Genomic DNA, 18,238 nt, shown 5'->3' with positions numbered 1-18,238 from the left:
TCCAATACTCTACTAATTTTTATGAAATGTTACTATACTGTACAAACCATAAACACGCCTATAGCTGTCGGTAGAGAATTGCGCACCCGATTGGTCCAAGAGGCCATTTTCTTTTGATAGAAAGGGCGGTCGTGGTATCATAGAAAACGTGATAAGGTAAGACCAATTACAGACATGTCAATGCACCACCATTTTGTACAGTCTCATCACATCGAAATTGATAGAAACGTGTTTTGCACTGTAGTTTATAATCTGTGGCACGCAAATGCTGTACAACAGATGTGATAGCTTACGCCATGTAATTACTACCGTTAAGAGCGATAAAAAAAGGCATAAAACGGGACCATAAGGCTGTAACTCATCAGTAACTTGTCGAAGCGGGAACTTCCGCTCTCCTCGTGAATACAGAGTTACAAGGATGGCGCTTGTACGTTGCAAATAGCTGCGCGGAATTACGTATGGAAGACGTACCTCGATAGGTTACTTGAAGCAGGAAGGGTTCCAACCATTCTTGAGTCGTACATTTTTTAATGTCATTTCGTATTCGCCTAGGCATCGTTTACGAAGACCTTTCTGAAGTCTCCGATATTCTTCTACGGAAGTTATAATAAACAGGTATCATAAATATCGCCACATACGCACCGATTGTGAATACCATCGGTAACATAACGCTGGACTCATTCAACCAAGTAACGCGTAGAAAATGGTTGCAACTATCTGGGCGTAAGAGACGCAATTCTTTAGTTCACTGTGGTGTTTGCACATTCGAGTTCAGAACTTTTAACATCAACGATCAGTATCGAAGCGATAGCCTAGGTAATTCCATTAGTACAGAGCTACGAGACCAATTCTTTGTCGCCTGCAGTGGCTAAATGGCACCAATCGCACAAGTGTACGATACGTTAGCAGGCATTTAGAGTTCGAATCTAGTTACGAGCTTTTCAATTTTATTTTTATATTATACTAGTAAGGGGATTCGTAATAAATATTTAACGTTCTTAAGTCTCAAAAGTAATTTGCCACCTTTACAAAGAAAGCATACATACGAAAGGAATAATAACATGTGACTTCCATATGGCAAACGACTACAGGGAATGAAGCGCAGTGCACGTGTTGTCAACATTCTGACCCACCCATTCAACCAAGCAACTGCGCACGTTCGACTCGAAGACCAACTAACAGCGGTCTACACTTCATACGTAAGGCACATCAAACAGCATATCGTAATCCTAGCAGCAACGTGTGAGCACGTACTCTAAGGTTAGCACGAAAACAAACATTATGTATTCAGGGGATGATTACGTGAATATGGTACTACTTTATGGAGAAGCAAGGCAAAATGCACGGGAAGCCAGACGCTTGTATCAAGAACGATTTCCTGGATGAAGGCTGCCAACTGCAGACACATTTCAACGTGATGAAAGACGGTTGCGTGCAACGGGGTCATTTCATACATTACCCCCCGTTCGGGATGCTCCAGTGACGTCTGGAAATAACGACGAAGCTGTTCAAAATGCAATTGCATACAACCCGCACACAAGCTCACGGGCCATAGGAAATGAACTGAACATCAGTCATGTATCTGTACTGCGAATATTGCACCGCCATAAATTCCACCCTTTCCATCAACAGCTGCACCAGGAACTTCACGGAGATGACTTTCCAAAACGGATAGAATTTTCGCAATGGATATTACAAAGAGCTGAAGCTGATGCGAATTTCTTAATGGACATTCTCTTTAGTGATGAATCCAGATTTCACAACAACGGAACTGTTAATCGTCACAACTTCCATTACTGGAGCGTTGAAAATCCTCACTGGATCAGGGGAGCTCGATTTCAGGTACAATGGGGCGTCAACGTGTGGTGCGGGATACTAGGTGACAAGATAATTGGACCATATTTCTTCGAAGGAAACCTCACGGGACGACGCTATCTAGAGTTTCTTCGCGAGTACCTCCCACTCTTATTGGAGGATGTGCCCCTTATGACACGGTTAAGGATGTGGTTCCAGCAGGATGGAGCTCCCCCACACTGGTCGTTGGCAGTACAGAACCACTTGCATAGGACATATCCGGGACGATGGATTGGACGAGGGGGTCCGGTCACATGGCCGGCTAGATCACCTGACCTTACTCCACTCGACTTTTTCCTCTGGGGTTATTTAAAGGAAAGAGTCTATGAGCAGGAGCCTGAGAGCCTGAATCATTTACGGCGGCTCATCACGGAAGCCTGCAGGCAGATTCCACCACATATGTTGCAGCAAGCAAGAATATCTCTCCTCCACCGTGCTCAGATGTGCATTAACGAAGCAGATGGTCATTTTGAACATTTCCTGCATTAATCGAATGGCCATGCATAAGCCCATCGCACCGCTGTCGGTACAATCTCACTTTATTGCAAATAGCTCTTTTAAGAGCTCCTTAAAAAACAAACATAGCTGAGTACCTGCAATATGAGAACTGATCATAATTTAGATTTGTCATCAACAACACGACTCTCACGAACATCAACAACGCAATAAAAATATTCGTCGTACACAGGACTCGAACCGCCTACTAACGAACACCGGTACTCTCCTCTAACTTTTAGCAAGCTCGGCCATCACGGGTTGCTGTTAAGCGCTTTGTGTTGCTGCTAGTTCTAGTCATTCACCAATAATATTCTCTGTACAGGACATTTCTGCAACACATAAATTTCACGATTCTTTACCATCAATCGGTATTTTATCATTAATGCTGATTTGCTTGACACGAATAAACGAATTATGGAAAGCGTTGTAAGAGCAGACATTGTAGTGAGTAGTCAAGGTCAATATTTTTAGGTTCGACTATAATCTGCGGGTTGCATAAAACTGCGTGAATAGGGCTAGCTGTACCACCCGGTATATATATTCACGTAGGATACTAAATAGTCTATTATTCCTAAACAGTTTATTATGTCACTTATTCAATACATTAGAAATTTTAAACATAGGAATTTATCTTTATTTCCATATGAGATGTTTCACCCGTCTTTGAAGGCATCATCAGCCACAGTACTACCTCAAGGCATAAATCAGGTACCTGATTTGTAATTAAATTGTAAATACTATATTGAGATATTACAGTAGCGATAGTGAAGAGAAAAAAAATGTTCACTGATGATGTAGATACCACTGTATCAGTTGTTGGCGGTAAATTAGCAGTTGTGAAGCATAACAGTGTGGTCGATAAGAAGGAAGTTTTTAATACCCCTCGAGTATGATCAGTCCATTACCATAGTCCAGTGCCATTTTCAAACAAAATGTGGGAAGGATCAACCCTCCGACAACTCGACTTGCAGATAGTACGCACAATTTGTGAACACGGGTTGTTTGTGTTAAGGGACAAGCAGCAGGCATCCCTCCGTGCCAGAAGCGGAAGAGAACAAGAACAGAGAAATTTATCCTTGTAGCCCTAAAAAAAAAATTAGTAAGAGCGACAGCAGGGAACCGAGTATACCTCCAACCACAGTTTGGCAATGTTACAAAAAGCACCTGAGAGTAAAGCCACCTTCCTTTCCTAAATTAACTGCTGACATAGGGGTGTGTGTCGGGGAGAGGTGATCTGAGTAGATATGCATGGAGTGACAAAAGAACATATTGAACATTCGTAATGCATGTAAAGAAAACTTCACGTTACAGTAGCAAATAAAATAAAAAATTCCAAAAATTCCTTTTCATACATTAATTGTACCATGCATTAAGAGTTCATTGATACCCGAACAATCATAATGAATAACCCTTTTGTAAGAATTTTAATGTCTTAGATCGATAACATAATGGAAACTTTAAAATGCTATCCTAATAAGCAATTACAACATATTAACATTTAGCATCCAATCTTGTACAAACCTTTCTTCACTTAGATTTTGACCGTGACTTGCTCTTGCTTTGATCACGTGGGGTCTTGCTCCTGGAGCGAGACCTTCCACGGGAACTCTTGCTGTCTGAACGAGATCTGGAACGGGAATGGCGAGACCTGGAGCGAGAGCGAGACCTTGTGTAAGATCGGCGGCGAGAACGGGAACGAGAACGGCTCCTAGTGCGGGAGCGTCTGCGAGAGCGAGACCTGGACCTGGAAAAGAGTGGCATAAATAAACTAGTATATCAAAAAGGAACTTCATTAAAATACAACAAATGATCAAATATTACATTTAAGAAAATCATGGACAGTAACACTTTACTATGTCGAGTTCATGCATGCAATATTCACCACTACTGGAAAACTATCCAGAGAACAATTATGTACCTTTGACAAGTACCTACCTCTACTATAAAGGTAGATCCCAAAGGAGTTATCTTTCACAAAGTGATCCTAGGAAGGAAATAATGTACCTATCGCACTGAATGCATCTTATTTACTCGCCTGCAACACACACGCCCTAAATTTTAGACCCAGGGAGGAGGAATAATCTGGGGGGAAAAGGAATCTGAGGGAGAAATCGCAATATATGCTTCGATGATGCCCACAATTTAAAGGGGCCTAACACCTATGCCATTGGCCCCAATATAAGCTACAAGTGACCAGCCAGCAAGTGCAACATTGCAGTTATGGTCCCGATGCTTCTACAAAACCTGTGCATTGGCCTTGGTTACTCTCTCCCCCAACCCTGGGTTTCTCAATGCCCTTTCAGCTTCAAACTCGTACATCCCGTGTACCAGCATGTAGCCGTAGTGAGTAATTAAGAAACACCCAGTAAGGAAACAGGAGTGAAAATTAGCACAAGAGCAAGTTTTAGGGCATCCTTCAATTAGAACACGTTAGGTCATGCAACAGAAAATGGAATGAGAGCAGCGAGTTGTAAATATGAAGTGTTTAGTATTTAAGATTCATTACAGATGTAAACAGAGTGACAAATTATAGGGAGCACAGGAAAAAGAAAACTGACCATTTCTTCCACGGAGTGAAGCAGGAAAAACACAAAAATGTGAAGAGCAGGTTAGAGAAGCAAGGCAACGGCAATACGGTAATAAATCACAAAATTATCCAGTTTAAAGTGCATGAAATTATATGGGAAAGGATTTTAAAACAATTCTCAAGAGGTTATTCGGAACACTGTATGCACAGAAATTGACTTTCCACAGGACATCACTGCGCCAGCAGCTTCCATCAGATTATACAGACAAAGTGAATTTCACCGATTTGCCCCAAGACAAATTGCTGCAATACTGCGCAGTAGACTCCACACAGCACTGAGTCACAGGTGCAGTGTTTAATTATGTGACAGATACGTCTTATGGCGATGACTAGATAGGAAACGCCTAGGAGTGGGAAGGAAGCGGCCGTGTCCTTAAGGTACAGTCCCAGCACTTGCCTGGTGTGAAAATGGGAAACCACTGAAAACCATCTTCAGGGCTGTCGACAGTGGGGTTCGAACCCACTACCTCCCAGATGCAAGCTCACAGCTGCGCAACCCTAACCGTACGGCCAACTTGCCCGGTACCTAAATAGATCATTTAAGAGCAAGTGCTATCTCAAAATCATGAAAGATGACTACAGGTCATGTAAAATAAATTCACATTTAAACAGGGTGTCCAAATCCAGATTGTTATTCCTGACATTTCCATGTTTTCGAGACATAAAAACAATCTTTTTCCCTGTCACAACAAAAAATAAAATTATAAAGGAAGTTTCCAGCTGTGACAGTAATATTAAAATATATTTTGAAAGCTTAACATCCAAAAAATGAATGAGCAGTTAATGTACATATTAAATTTCAAAACTTGGAAGTCGAATTTAGTCTAAATTCAATTTAAGATTTTTAAAAAAAAAATTAATCACCATTACTGCTTTGGCGAAGAAATTTCTTCGTCTATAGCCACCAAAGACTGTCGGAGCTTCTACCATCACCCTCAACCTTTCTTCTACTTCTTTCAGGAACAAAGCAACGCGGGTGGAGGGGTGTGGGTGTTTGTATGTGCGTGTGCAAAGAATCATCTACATCCAATTCTTCACGTGTCTCTCCTTAAAATTTTCAGTGTTCTCCCCAGAAATTTTTGCCAGCTGGGTGGCAGGAATGAGTAGCCGGGCAGAGAATACTACGTAAAAAAATAAACATGCTAAAATTTCACTTTATTCCTCCCAGGTATTGACAATAATATCAGACAGGTATACATTAACTGCAAAATTCAACTATTTTAGTATTATCACGAACAAGATATAAGAGTATTTCGAACTTCTAGCGTTCTACTGCTACCTTTTTTTATATTTGATTTACAAGTTGCTTTACATCACACCGACTCAGATAGGTCTTATGGCGACGGTGGGATAGGAAGGAGCTAAAAGTGGGAAGGAAGTGACCGTGGCCTTAATTAAGGTACAGCCCCCACATTTGCCTGGTGTGAAAATGGGAAACCACGGAAAACCATTTTCAGGGCTGCCGAAAGTGGGGTTTGACTACTACTCGTTCATAATCATATAGGCCTAACACCGGGCTTACCACTCGGTTGCTGTGGAGTGCCATATGGGTTTTGTGACGTCATGCGGAATCGAAGTCATGCATGCGATTCCACGTTAATCCAGACAACTGCTCGAGTACTACACTACATGACAGTCAAGCTAAACATTTAACCTCCGATGTAATTGAAGCAATTATGCTGATAAAAGTGATGTACTGTGCAAATAAACAGTTTTAAAGTATGTACAATTTAATTTGGAGCAACCAGTGATTCAAATACAGTATGTATAAACATGCAACTAGCAATTACCTAGGTTATGTTAACCAGGCGGCCTGTAAAAACGGCAGGGCTGTGCGCCCATCAAAAAGGTCCTAGGGAGAACACTGGATTTTTAACATACAAAGCGTGAGCATTCCTTGTAGCATGGAGCATATTCTTATTGATGGAGACCTTTTTCAATTCCACCAAGGTTTAAAGCATCATATATTCTTCTCCGCAATAGAAGGGATTCTTATAGCATGTCCTCTACTATAATTGCTTTATTAACAGAAAATACACCTTCAAGTGAAGCATTTCCTTGAAACAATATTAATATCATTTTGAGAAATGAAGCTAAATTTTCTGTTTACAAATTTCCTGTTGGCAAAACAGTGCGGAGCCAAAAGGGATCTAACCTGTTGTCTTTTGAGCACTGCAAAGACTCAATCTAAAACTCATACAAATTTCAATGGATGGTTCAAATGTTAATAAAGGGTTCCTTCAGAATATTGGTAATTTGATAAACAATGATCCAGATGCTCCTATTTTGGTGAACATTGGACCTTGTGGCTTACATACTGTGCACAATTCATATAAAGATGGTAGTAAAAGAAACCCAGTGGAATATTGCAGAGTTTCTTCGTGCTCTTCTTGTTTTGCTACATTCCTGCAAGACGTGCTGATTAGACATATTATTCAGGTTCAAACGTATTTCCTTTGAAATATTGTGCTATAAGATGGCTTGAAAATTCAAAAGTCATTGAACATGCTATAGATATCCTGCCTAATATTGACAAGTATGTGAAAGGAAAAAACAGACCAAAGAAAATCCCACATTGTAACAACTTCAAAATATTATCACATCCACGCCCGTATCCGAGTTATTGCCTATAGCGCGTGAGCATGCTGTGGACTGTATCCGAGTTAGCCCGGATAAGCGCAACCTTGAATTGCAGCCGTTCCTACGCAGCTGGGATATATTTTGGTCACAAATATGTGCGAGAGAGATGAAGGTAAAACCCTTATGAATGCTTCTACTAAAAAGAAACCACATGGCCACGGCGATTTTCCCTCCCAATGCACTTTTTTTTTTTCTGAAGGTAGCCTAGCGCTGGCCCGGCTGGCTGCGTAGTTGGTTTGTGATTGCACAAGCGTGTGTATAGTCGCATTCTGAAGCGCAACCGTGGTGTGTAGGGACAATGTAAGTGTTGACAAAATTGCCGACATCCTTTTCAATGAAGACTCAGGTGATGAACTAATTCCTGAACTAAGTGAAATTGAAAGTGACAGTGATGACAGTAAAGACGATTCTCCTGGACACGTGACAGAAAAAACAGTACCGGTACCTGAATGTTCGCCTTTATATCGCCCCCCCATGCGATCCCATTTACTGCTAAACCAGGTATAAATATTGAAACAGAAAACACTGAGATGTCATTTGTAAATATTTCTCACAGCTGAATTCCTCGAATACCTAGGCGAGCAAACAAATCTGTATGCGAGTCATGTAATCAGTGCTGCGCCGCGCCCCTTCTCTAAACACTCTCTTGCTCAAACGTTGAGTCCGGTGACTGCTTCAGAAATGAGACAGTTCCTGGCTTTGATGCTCACTACCGGTATCATTAGTAAACCATGTCTCAGAATGTACTGGACAGAAGATCCAATTTTCTCCACTGCTATTTTCTCAAAGACAATGCCACGAAATTGCTTCGAAAGTATCCTCTCATTTCTCCACTTCAGTGACAGCAGCGAATACGCACAGCACTGACAGATTGCATAAAATCAGACCTATTTTACAGAAACTTTCGGACAGATTTACTGAGTTTTATACCCCCAAACAGAAAATTGCTCTGGACGAAGGAAAGCTAGCCTGGAGAGGGCGCCTAAGATTCCGCGTATACAACCGGGTAAAATAATAAAATATGGCATTATAGCGAGGATGGTTTGCGAGTCTAACATGGGTTACATCAGTAAACTCATGATATATGATGCAAGTGGTGCGAATTTACAAAGCACAGTTTTTCAGCTGATTGAAAATTATCTTGGCAGGGGGATACCGTCTATATGGTCAATTATTACAATAGCGTTGGACTCGCGAAACAATTACGGGAACAGAACACTGCCGTATGTGGAACAATACGGTCAAATAGGGGTGTACCAAAAGATCTAAAGGAACACCAGGCAATTCTCAAACGGGGGGAAATGACTTTCAGGAGGGACGAGGATGTATTGCTCGTTTCTTGGAGGGACAAAAAGGTTATTACTATGGTAACTACCATCCATTCGGCAGAAATGGTCGAAACAAAGAAATCTGGAAAAATACAAATGAAACCAGAGTCTGTGACCGACTATAAACAACACATGCATGGTGTTGATACTGCAGACCAGTACTTGGCGCTCTATCCTTTAATGAGGAAAACTATATAGTGGCCAAAAAGGTTTTTTTTATTTACTGCACTGCTCACTTTTTAATGCATTTTGGCTCTTCCAGAACTCAAATCCTCCAAAATCAAAAGCATTTCTGAATTTCATGCAGACAGTAGTTAGGAACTTGCTCCAGGAAAAAAGTGAACCCGACATACAAGTACAGTCACCTCTCTCCGACATCTCGGCTCCATCTACTTCATCAGCTCCAAGTCAACGTCTAGCAATTTTGCCTCCAAAAAGGGCACCGGCCAAGGATCCATATTTAAGTTAGATGGGAAGAGAAAAGAGCATATTCTCTTCAAGTTTCAAATAAAGTCAAGTTCCCTTCAAGAAGGTGCAAAGTGTGCTTCAAAAATAAAATTTTTTGTGAAACATGCTATTTTTGTGGAAGGTGTGGTGTTCCCATTCACCCAGGAAAGTGTGACATTAGCTACCACACCCTACAGAGATACTAGAGGACTTCATTAAGGTATGTGGAAAATTTTGTTTCCATATCTTGTTTAGTTAAAACACTTATTGTGAAAACAATTCGTTGTTGTTTGCTCTGCCACTAACAGCTGAAATAGCTGGGCCAGCTCAGATGATGGGCGTGAATGTGTTATCAACTTCACTATCACAATATCCAACACTAAAACAAGAATTAAGTACATTATTATAAATACAATAAAATTATTCGCAGCTAATGACTGGCATAGGAACGAGGTTATGGCTGATTGAGACCACGGTGCCAATTTTTGCCGAGTCACATTCTTGCCACTCGTCTTTCACCAACTATACTGAGGTATGGTACACAGACGAACACAAGGATGTAAATAAAATTACATCTACACTGAACACAATTAAACCTATACCACATACACCGAGCCAGGTAGCTTAACACGATGATGTAGACAAAACAGTTGACAGCCAGGTTTCGAGATTGCACTCAATCTATATAAATCTATATGAATAGCAGCTTGGTACTGGCTGGATCAAGACCAAATACAAACATACTTCACAAACTCGAAATCTCCAAACCAACAAACAACTTTCATCTCACAACGTGATGTCACTATTTTAAATCCTGTTCTGTACTCACATAATTACATGCGATATTACAAGCTACTAGTCGTGCCACAAAACTTCCGAACCCCTCGCACAAAAGATAGGCACATTGCATTACACATTTACACAAGCCTTACCTATGTCACCGTATTTAATAATAATGAGTATTAATTTTAAGCGAAATGCACACTTTCCAGCATTCAGTCAGGGTAAAGCTTTTACATTTTAGGACGCACACGTCATTACATAGTAAACCGTCATTCGTCGGGTTGTGGAATTTTGTCTATAACCATATTTTGCTGTTGATGCCATGTATTTAAGAGATTTAGAAATTGAGAATGCAATATAGGCCTAATTCATCAAGCTCGCCATTCCCCAACAACACAGAAAATTCAATAGTAAGCAGATCAAAACAGTGAAAAGTCAATCGATTTATCGATCATAGTTGCTACTGCTTGCTATAGGCTATCCATATAGCTATTGATGCTATCTGTTACTTCCCGTTAGAGATTACACTTGTTAAACATTTATTAAGTTTTCTTTACAATTCATGCCCTAGATTAATATTATAAAAGTTGAAAAACTGAAAAATGTGCTACTACACAGATAAATAGTGTATGTCCATTTTATCTGGAAGAACGAACTTCCAGATTTTTTCTGAATTTCCTGAGCTTTCCCAGTTTTTTCCATTATGTATCGAATTCCCTGATATTCCCCAGTTTCCCATATGGGTGGATGCCCCGATAAAATAGGAGTAGTAGAGACAAAACAGAGAACTTTAATTCAAGGGGTAATGGTCCCTTTTGACTTCAGGAAAGGCAGAACTGTTGTAATACTTCATGGTTCAAATCCGGGTCAATCCTGGATGAAAGCTCACAACTGCGCGCCCCTAACCGCATGCCCAATGCTCTTGATCAACAGCAAGCTTGTCTCGTCAATAGCCGATTCCACGCGGAAGTCCAGTGCGGAGTTCAAAAGCATGCTGGTTCTCAACGAGGATATAGGCCTATAGAGAACTTTACCAGTCAATAACCCTGACTACAAATGGGGTTCAAAATTTAAAATTCACTTTATAGAAAACTACAAACAAAGTATTGTTTTTGCTTAAATAAAGTATAATCCCTTATGACAGACTCCACAGAAACGAATGGTGAAATAAAAACACAAATACACAAAATTAATGAAACAAATTCAAATACTTCAAATAATGCAAACTAGTACATTCTTCATGCAATCAAAAACATGCTGATATATTATAGTATTAACCTCCTGCTGCGGCGGCTGTGACGACGATACGGAGATGAAGGCCTTCCATATCGAGCCATTTGTACACGAAGTTCCCTTCCATCTAGAAGGCGACCATCCATTGCATCAAGTGCATCTTCAGCATCTCTTTTATCATAAAACCTGAAAACAAGTAATTCTGGAATTACTTATTACAGTAAACAAGCATCCACTATTAAAGCAATAGGGCCGAAATATACAGGAGTAAATGGGGGTTGTAGACCTATACAAGTGGTGGCATTGAAGTGGTAGCAATTGTTTTACAAGGAAGTACAACTCTGCAACCGTCCTCTATTAATACTCTTCAGAGGAAAAAAATGAAGGGGTCCAACACTCCAAAAAATTTGGGTATCGGCCAAAGAAAGACGAGGGTCACAAAGAGCGTGAAAATTTAAGACTCCCTATGCCACGATACCTATTATAACCAAGGTCAGAAAAGAACGAGAGTTGTTCAAGGGAGGTCAGATAGAAAAGACGAAAGTGAGGAGCCTGGCAAATTGATGCAATGCCAGGAGTCGATTAAGGCCTCCATGGTCGCCCAGCAATGCTCCCAAGTTGGAACCCCGGGGCCCCCGTTAGTCGCCACTTACAAGAGGCAGGGCATACCGGTGAGTTTTATTTTCTACCCTGCCCCCCCCCCAACCCACAAGGGACAAGGGAATATGGTTTCCTTAGAAGAGGGAGACAAGATGAGAGCACATAGCCGACGATCTCCATGAACAGGAACAGTGGACTTTCTTCCTGGGAGAAGTAGGTTGCCCAAAAAGTGATCATACCTGGATCATCACATGAAGGGTTACAAACAACAGGGTAAACACCGCACCAAATGTTGGATTTCAAAGGGGTCACACGACATGACCGCGAGATTAGAAGCCATGTGAAACAAAAGGCTGAAGGGCGGATTTTTACCGATCAAAACTCTTATTTCAGTTAGAGCTGGCATCTCAACACACTGCAGAGGGGACCCAAGTCTACTAGTGTCCGGCAGGCGGAACACTGGTGACTGGTTCCGAGTTAATTTGCTCTCACAAGACGTGTACATTCCGTGATATCAGCTGGAAATTCTGAAACCAGCTGGCGGTTTTGGTTTATAGGATCTTGAAGGTTTTGTTTATTCCATGCTACCTTTACGTTCGCTTTGTGCTTCAATTTCTTAGTTTTCCGACCTAACATTTACGTTGTTCAAAGAGCCATGTGTTGGGTAAGATGATGTTTCCCAAACTGACCGCATGTTTAGATCAGGACAATACATTTTACGAACTATATGCGGATAATTATTCAGAATGCCCAAGAAACTTTGAAGAACGCGAGTTCGATATTGGAAGCTCTTCTCATGAAAGCGGGAGTAGTAATGGTGGAGATATGCACCCTTCAAAATAATGTGAAATCTGTATGAGTTGCCATGTGCCCTTCGCCAAGGCCATTGCTACACAATGTATCACACCAGAAAGCATTAGGACTCCTTCAGAAGGTTTCCAGTAAATGTTAACACAATCAGCACAAGGTTAGTGAGGCCAGGCTTATTTGATTCTATGCATGCGCTTTTGCATTAAGTTACTCAAGAAATGGCCAGGCACAAGGGATGTGCTGTGTGAGGAGTATCCTGTCAGCAATGTGTTAAACTGTGCCGACACCTGTGGCAGGGTCAGACCGATTCCTTTTTTTATCCAAAGAAAAGCACGCCCTTTGTTGTTTCTCCCACCCTCACCTGGATTTTAACCCGGAATACTAGACAGGCCAATCAAGATTACTATTGGCGATGTCAGCGGATATTTCCCCAATAATATAGACAAGACTGCTGAAATCTACCTAAAAACTGAAACCAATCGTCCGGAGATAGATTGATAAAAGCCTGGGAGGGAGAGAAATGAAGAATATCTTACAATTGACCAAATAAAATTACTGTCGAGCCACCTTGGAATAATATTAACATTAAACATTATGCTAACACACTCAAGATTCTTGTACATGGATATTATTTTCCACAGTGCCTAACGACAACAGTTGATTGTGATTGTAGCATCATCAGCTGGAACATGGGCAACACAGCACTCCCGCACCAACGCTCGGCACCATGCGAGGACTGCCGTCAGAACACGCACGAACAGAACCGTAGTTGCTCCACCAACGGTGCATGCCTCCAGTCACAGCATTCATATCGACGTAACTACTTCCAATGAATTATTGCAAACGGCATAACCCACTACCAATTCAATCTGTCAATAGAGAAAGGAATCAGTCATTTCTTCTAAGTTTTCAGGAGAAACAATAAGAGAAATAATATTTTTTTAAATATATTTGTTCCTGTCACTGTCAAAATTAAACACATTTCAGGTAACTTGTGAAAAACTTATTTTATCACAAATTATTTATTGATTACATTGAGTATGCTAATCGTAAAACAATTGCTCAAACTGAAAAAATTTACACTATATAAAATAAATATTATGATGTTGAGCATTTTTCAGAAGAAAAATGCTGTTTCAAAATTCCAAGGCATGTTCAGATCACTTCGCAAAACAAGTGAATGATTCACTACCTGCAGCTGGCCACTTGAATATCACCTCGTAAAAAGGGCTGTGCATCTTCTTGAATGCACCTTCTTTGTAAAAATCCTGTTTAAACTTAGGAAATTCAGATACCCATACCTTATTTTCCAGTGGCTTAAAGGAATGATTAATGCAACCTTTTATACAAGTATAGGCACTTAATATTCCAGGTTTTGAGTCATACACGTATTGTTTAAACAGTGATCTTCGATTCTCATTATGGGGTACTTCCCTGTGTGCTGTTTCTCCAGAGAGTACATTTTTCTTGTAATGACAAGTGATAAAGCCAGTTTTGCTAGCCACTGGACAGTGGAGAAAGGAGATATGTTACTGGCATAGTTCATTTCTCCGCATGATGAAAGTTGACAAGAGTTTCCCCCCCTTAGAGTAAGACACACAGTTCCTTTTAACGCACGACTATGTGTTTTGGTCAAATTATAATTCGTAAAAGTATGAAAAAGTGCAATAAGGTAACTGTTCCTTTCTCCACTGACATATCCAGTTGTGGATAGGGCAGTATTCACCATTCTTTTCTTTGCAGTTCTTGGTCTCACTTTTGCATTAAGTTACTCAAGAAATGGCCAGGCACAAGGGATGTGCTGTGTGAGGAGTATCCTGTCAGCAATGTGTTAAACTGAGCCGACACAGAACGTTAGTCCAATTCGTCAGGGGTGTTTAGCAGAGAGCTTCTTGAGCTAAGTGAGCAGGCAAGGGCTTTCAGTCATCCATTGGCCAACACTGTTTAGGATTTATCGTACAGTGGCTGGTTATGAAATCTATGAGTGTTATTTCTTGGAATGACAATTATATTTCAGCCCATGTGAGTGGTGGTAGCCACATTAAATACGGAAAATTAGGCACGATTCATTATCTTAGGTTATAAAAGCAAATATAATTCTAGGGGCAGGTTGGTAGGTCCCTGAATTCTTAATGAAGATATCTCTTCTCTACAAGCAATCCAAGATATAAATGTAACTTACCTTCACTCGTGGGGCCTTCAAAGATTTTATACTCTTGTGAATTTCATTTGTGGGAAACTTCAAAACCAAAAGCATACCAGAACAACCTACTCTGAAGACTAAAAATATACGTGAAATTTCAGGAACAGAGATATGACAGTTTCAGAATTTTAAACAATTTCAGACATGTAAGCATAGCCAACCTTTCCTATTTGTAAAACCTTAAATGCCTCATATGTAAAATAACATTCCTTATACAATCTCAAATGGTACATTACAGTATTAGAAATGAGAACTTAAGTCTTTAGCGTTAATTTAGTGTATAACAGGCTACAGTGGAATGAGGTACCCTACCCTGGCTACAGTGGAATGAGGTACCCTACCCTAGGCACTCCAGTATATAACACACAATTTCACAGAGAAATTTGTATGAATTGTACCTTAAATCCTTTTTAGAAGAGAGGTGTTCATTACGAATGCCAGGGATCCACCCAGCCAGCCCAAAAATGTATATTTACTCTTATAACGCAATGAAAATTTTCATGCGCCATCGATCATTAGACGGTCAGCTGCGAGCATGGCCATTGGCCGACATGACGTCATTCCCAACTCGTGCTGCTTCAGTTACCAACCCGCGTAGAATAAAAAAACAGCAGGAAATGCGCCAAGAAAAATATGCAATTTAGTAGCTGTAACCTATCTCTCCAAATACAGGCCAAGCTCTGTCATGAGAATAGTGGCCATCTTCGGTGGCCACACTCCCTTCGAGAGGCTCTTAAGTATCGCCGTGGCACATACGGCAAGAAAAAGTAATTTAGCCATAGCAATACTACAACAAATTTTGCAACAACATTCCGTTGAACATTTCCTTAACAGTTCGGAGATCGCTGGCGGATTATATAGATGTTGATTCCCATAGGGAACCTGAAATATTTGTCCTGAATGAGTAAATTTATAACTTTATAACATCTATATCATCTGATGGCCAAGCAAGCATCAATTTTTGATAATGAGGCTAAGGGGGCTGTCACACAGGCTCGATCGAACGACTGCGATCAACCGACTAAGAAAACAAACCTACAGAGGGCAGTGGCACCAGTCACACAGCATCGATCGTCAGCGATCAACTACGAGCGATGAAGATCGACTGGTTTGTGAAAACAAACGTGTCCGTTTTTCAGTCGCAGTCGTTCGATGATGGCGGACGCAACATAGTCGTCTGTTGATGAAATTGAAACATTTATTTGCTTAGTGTATGAAAACAAAGTGGTGTATAATCCTAGACTCCCTGGATATAGTAATAGGGAGACCGTGAATTTTGTATGGCATTGTATAGCGTCGAGAATTCGGACAAAAACTGGTAAGTAATTATTAAATTGATTACGATTATCTTATGAATAGTGTTATCTTGGGTTATTTATTGATAAAATATATTATACGGAATAGATTGGTAAAAGAAGTTACACTAGGAGAAGTAGTAATTATCATTCTTGAAACTTAATTGAAGAAATGTTTGGAAAACATAAGCAGTGCTTTCCTAACCTCAATCGCGTACCTAATGAAATGAATACCACTGTTCGCTTTAATGACAAATAAGTGTAGGCCTATGTCATAAGTAGGCCTACTACATGTATATTTTCTTTGTCACAATATTCTGATTCATTGTTAAAGGAAAAAGTTGTACCAAAACATGGAAAATTCTGAGGGCTGGATATCAAACTTGGAGAGATAACATCCTCCCTCTCCTCCCAGGTTCTGCTGTACAGAAAACATAAAATGGGTCTACTTCAATGCCCTCAACTTTCTGGAACTCTCCATTGCTGGAAGAAGGTACAATTCAGTAATATTTATTTTTAAAAGTAGGCCTACACTACAGACCAGTGTTCTAGTTGTGAAAGAGTGAGGGGAAGATTCAGTCTGTAGGCCATAAGTTCCACCCATCTGTTCATCAATTTATCAGATATAACTGAAAGTAATATAATATAATCTAACCTAACAATTATCTTACTACAGTAATTATTGAAAGTAAAAATTTCTTAAACAGAAGTCTTGTGTCCAGACTAAAATGTAGCTCCAATTTAGAAGAATTGCATTAATATGTTGTTCATTTTTTTCAGTTCTATAACAAACACATCTATGGAAGTGGCACCTGGTGTATGAGAGCCTTTTCACCAAGCTGAAATAGAGGAAGAGGAAGCAGAAATAATTTGTGTTGGAGGGGTCTAACTCCTACAGTTCAGAAATTACTGAAGGGACTTCAACTTCCAGTCCAGTGGCTTCTGCTTCTACAAACAGCTCTGCTAGCAGTTAAAAATAAAAGAAACAGAAATGTGACAGTGATTTGTTAAGTGAATATTTAGAAGAGATACTGAAAATTGAAAAGAAAATGTAGGTAATCATAATCAATGGTATTTTTAGTGTTTTCATGATGACATGGAAAGAATGAGTGTACTAGGTTGAAGGGTTTTCAAAGTTAAGATTCAGGAACTGTTGTATACACTGTTAGACCAAGAAAGAATCTAATAAAATTTATGTTCTTGAGAAATGTTCTACTTTTTAAATTGAATCAGTTTTTGTTATACTTATCTATCAATATTTATTGGAATCCTCAGTGAGTTATGTGTATTAACACCTGATGGGAAAGAACCTTAACTCCAATTTTTATTAATTATTAGCATTATTACATCTTCATTTGTATATTTTATGTGGAAGAACATGTATGGTTTACAAGGAAAGGAGTATTTTGAAATACATGTAGTAGGTCCTTTCTGTGTGTATGTAGTAAGCAGTTGTACAGCACAGGTGGTCTGAAACCAGACTGGCGTATTGATAGTTCTGTCCAAGAGCTGACTTCCTTCTTACAGTATACTGTTGATTGCAAGTGCAAACTCATTGCACTAGGTTTGTACAGCACAGGTGGTCTGAAACCAGACCAGTGTAAAGACATGAGTAGTTTTGTCCAGGAGCTGACTGCCTTCTTACAGAATACTGTTGATCACACCTGCAAGCTCATTGCATTGGGTTTACTGCATCTGTATTCTATTTGAAATTATCTACCTGTTCCAGTTTTGTATTCTCAACCTGACATTCAGTTCTATTTTAGGTGTCTTCCCTACTGCCATCACTTTAGTCTTGAAACGACTAATTTTCATGTCATATTCATTGCATCCTTTTTGAAGTTGCAAGATATTAGATTGCACAGTTTCAATAGACCAAGTCGTTCATATAGGACAAAATTCTTACTACAGTTATACCTGACAGAATCCCTCCCTGCTACCTTATACCTTTGTAACTTGG

The 18,238-nt window shown here is 40.0% G+C and overlaps 1 protein-coding gene across 3 annotated transcripts in view; it reads right to left on the bottom strand.

The window, feature by feature from the left end:
• SC35 (SR family splicing factor SC35) overlaps positions 1 to 18,238 on the bottom strand; it is a 47,632-nt gene that overhangs the window by 10,157 nt on the left and 19,237 nt on the right. For all 3 annotated transcript variants that reach the window (XR_010860596.2, XM_068228444.1, XM_067150454.2), the window contains exons 2-3: positions 11,416 to 11,556; positions 3,874 to 4,096 (exon numbers count right to left, since the gene is read on the bottom strand). Coding sequence is in view for 2 of the 3 variants with exons in the window: in XM_068228444.1 (XP_068084545.1) it covers positions 3,880 to 4,096; positions 11,416 to 11,556 (358 nt within the window). In the remaining variant the exon portion in view is untranslated. The remainder of the gene's footprint in view (positions 1 to 3,873; positions 4,097 to 11,415; positions 11,557 to 18,238) is intronic.

Source organism: Anabrus simplex, chromosome 6 (genome assembly GCF_040414725.1).
Source record: "Anabrus simplex isolate iqAnaSimp1 chromosome 6, ASM4041472v1, whole genome shotgun sequence".
Taxonomy (NCBI): domain Eukaryota; kingdom Metazoa; phylum Arthropoda; class Insecta; order Orthoptera; family Tettigoniidae; genus Anabrus; species Anabrus simplex.
This window is presented reverse-complemented; position numbering and strand designations above follow the sequence as displayed.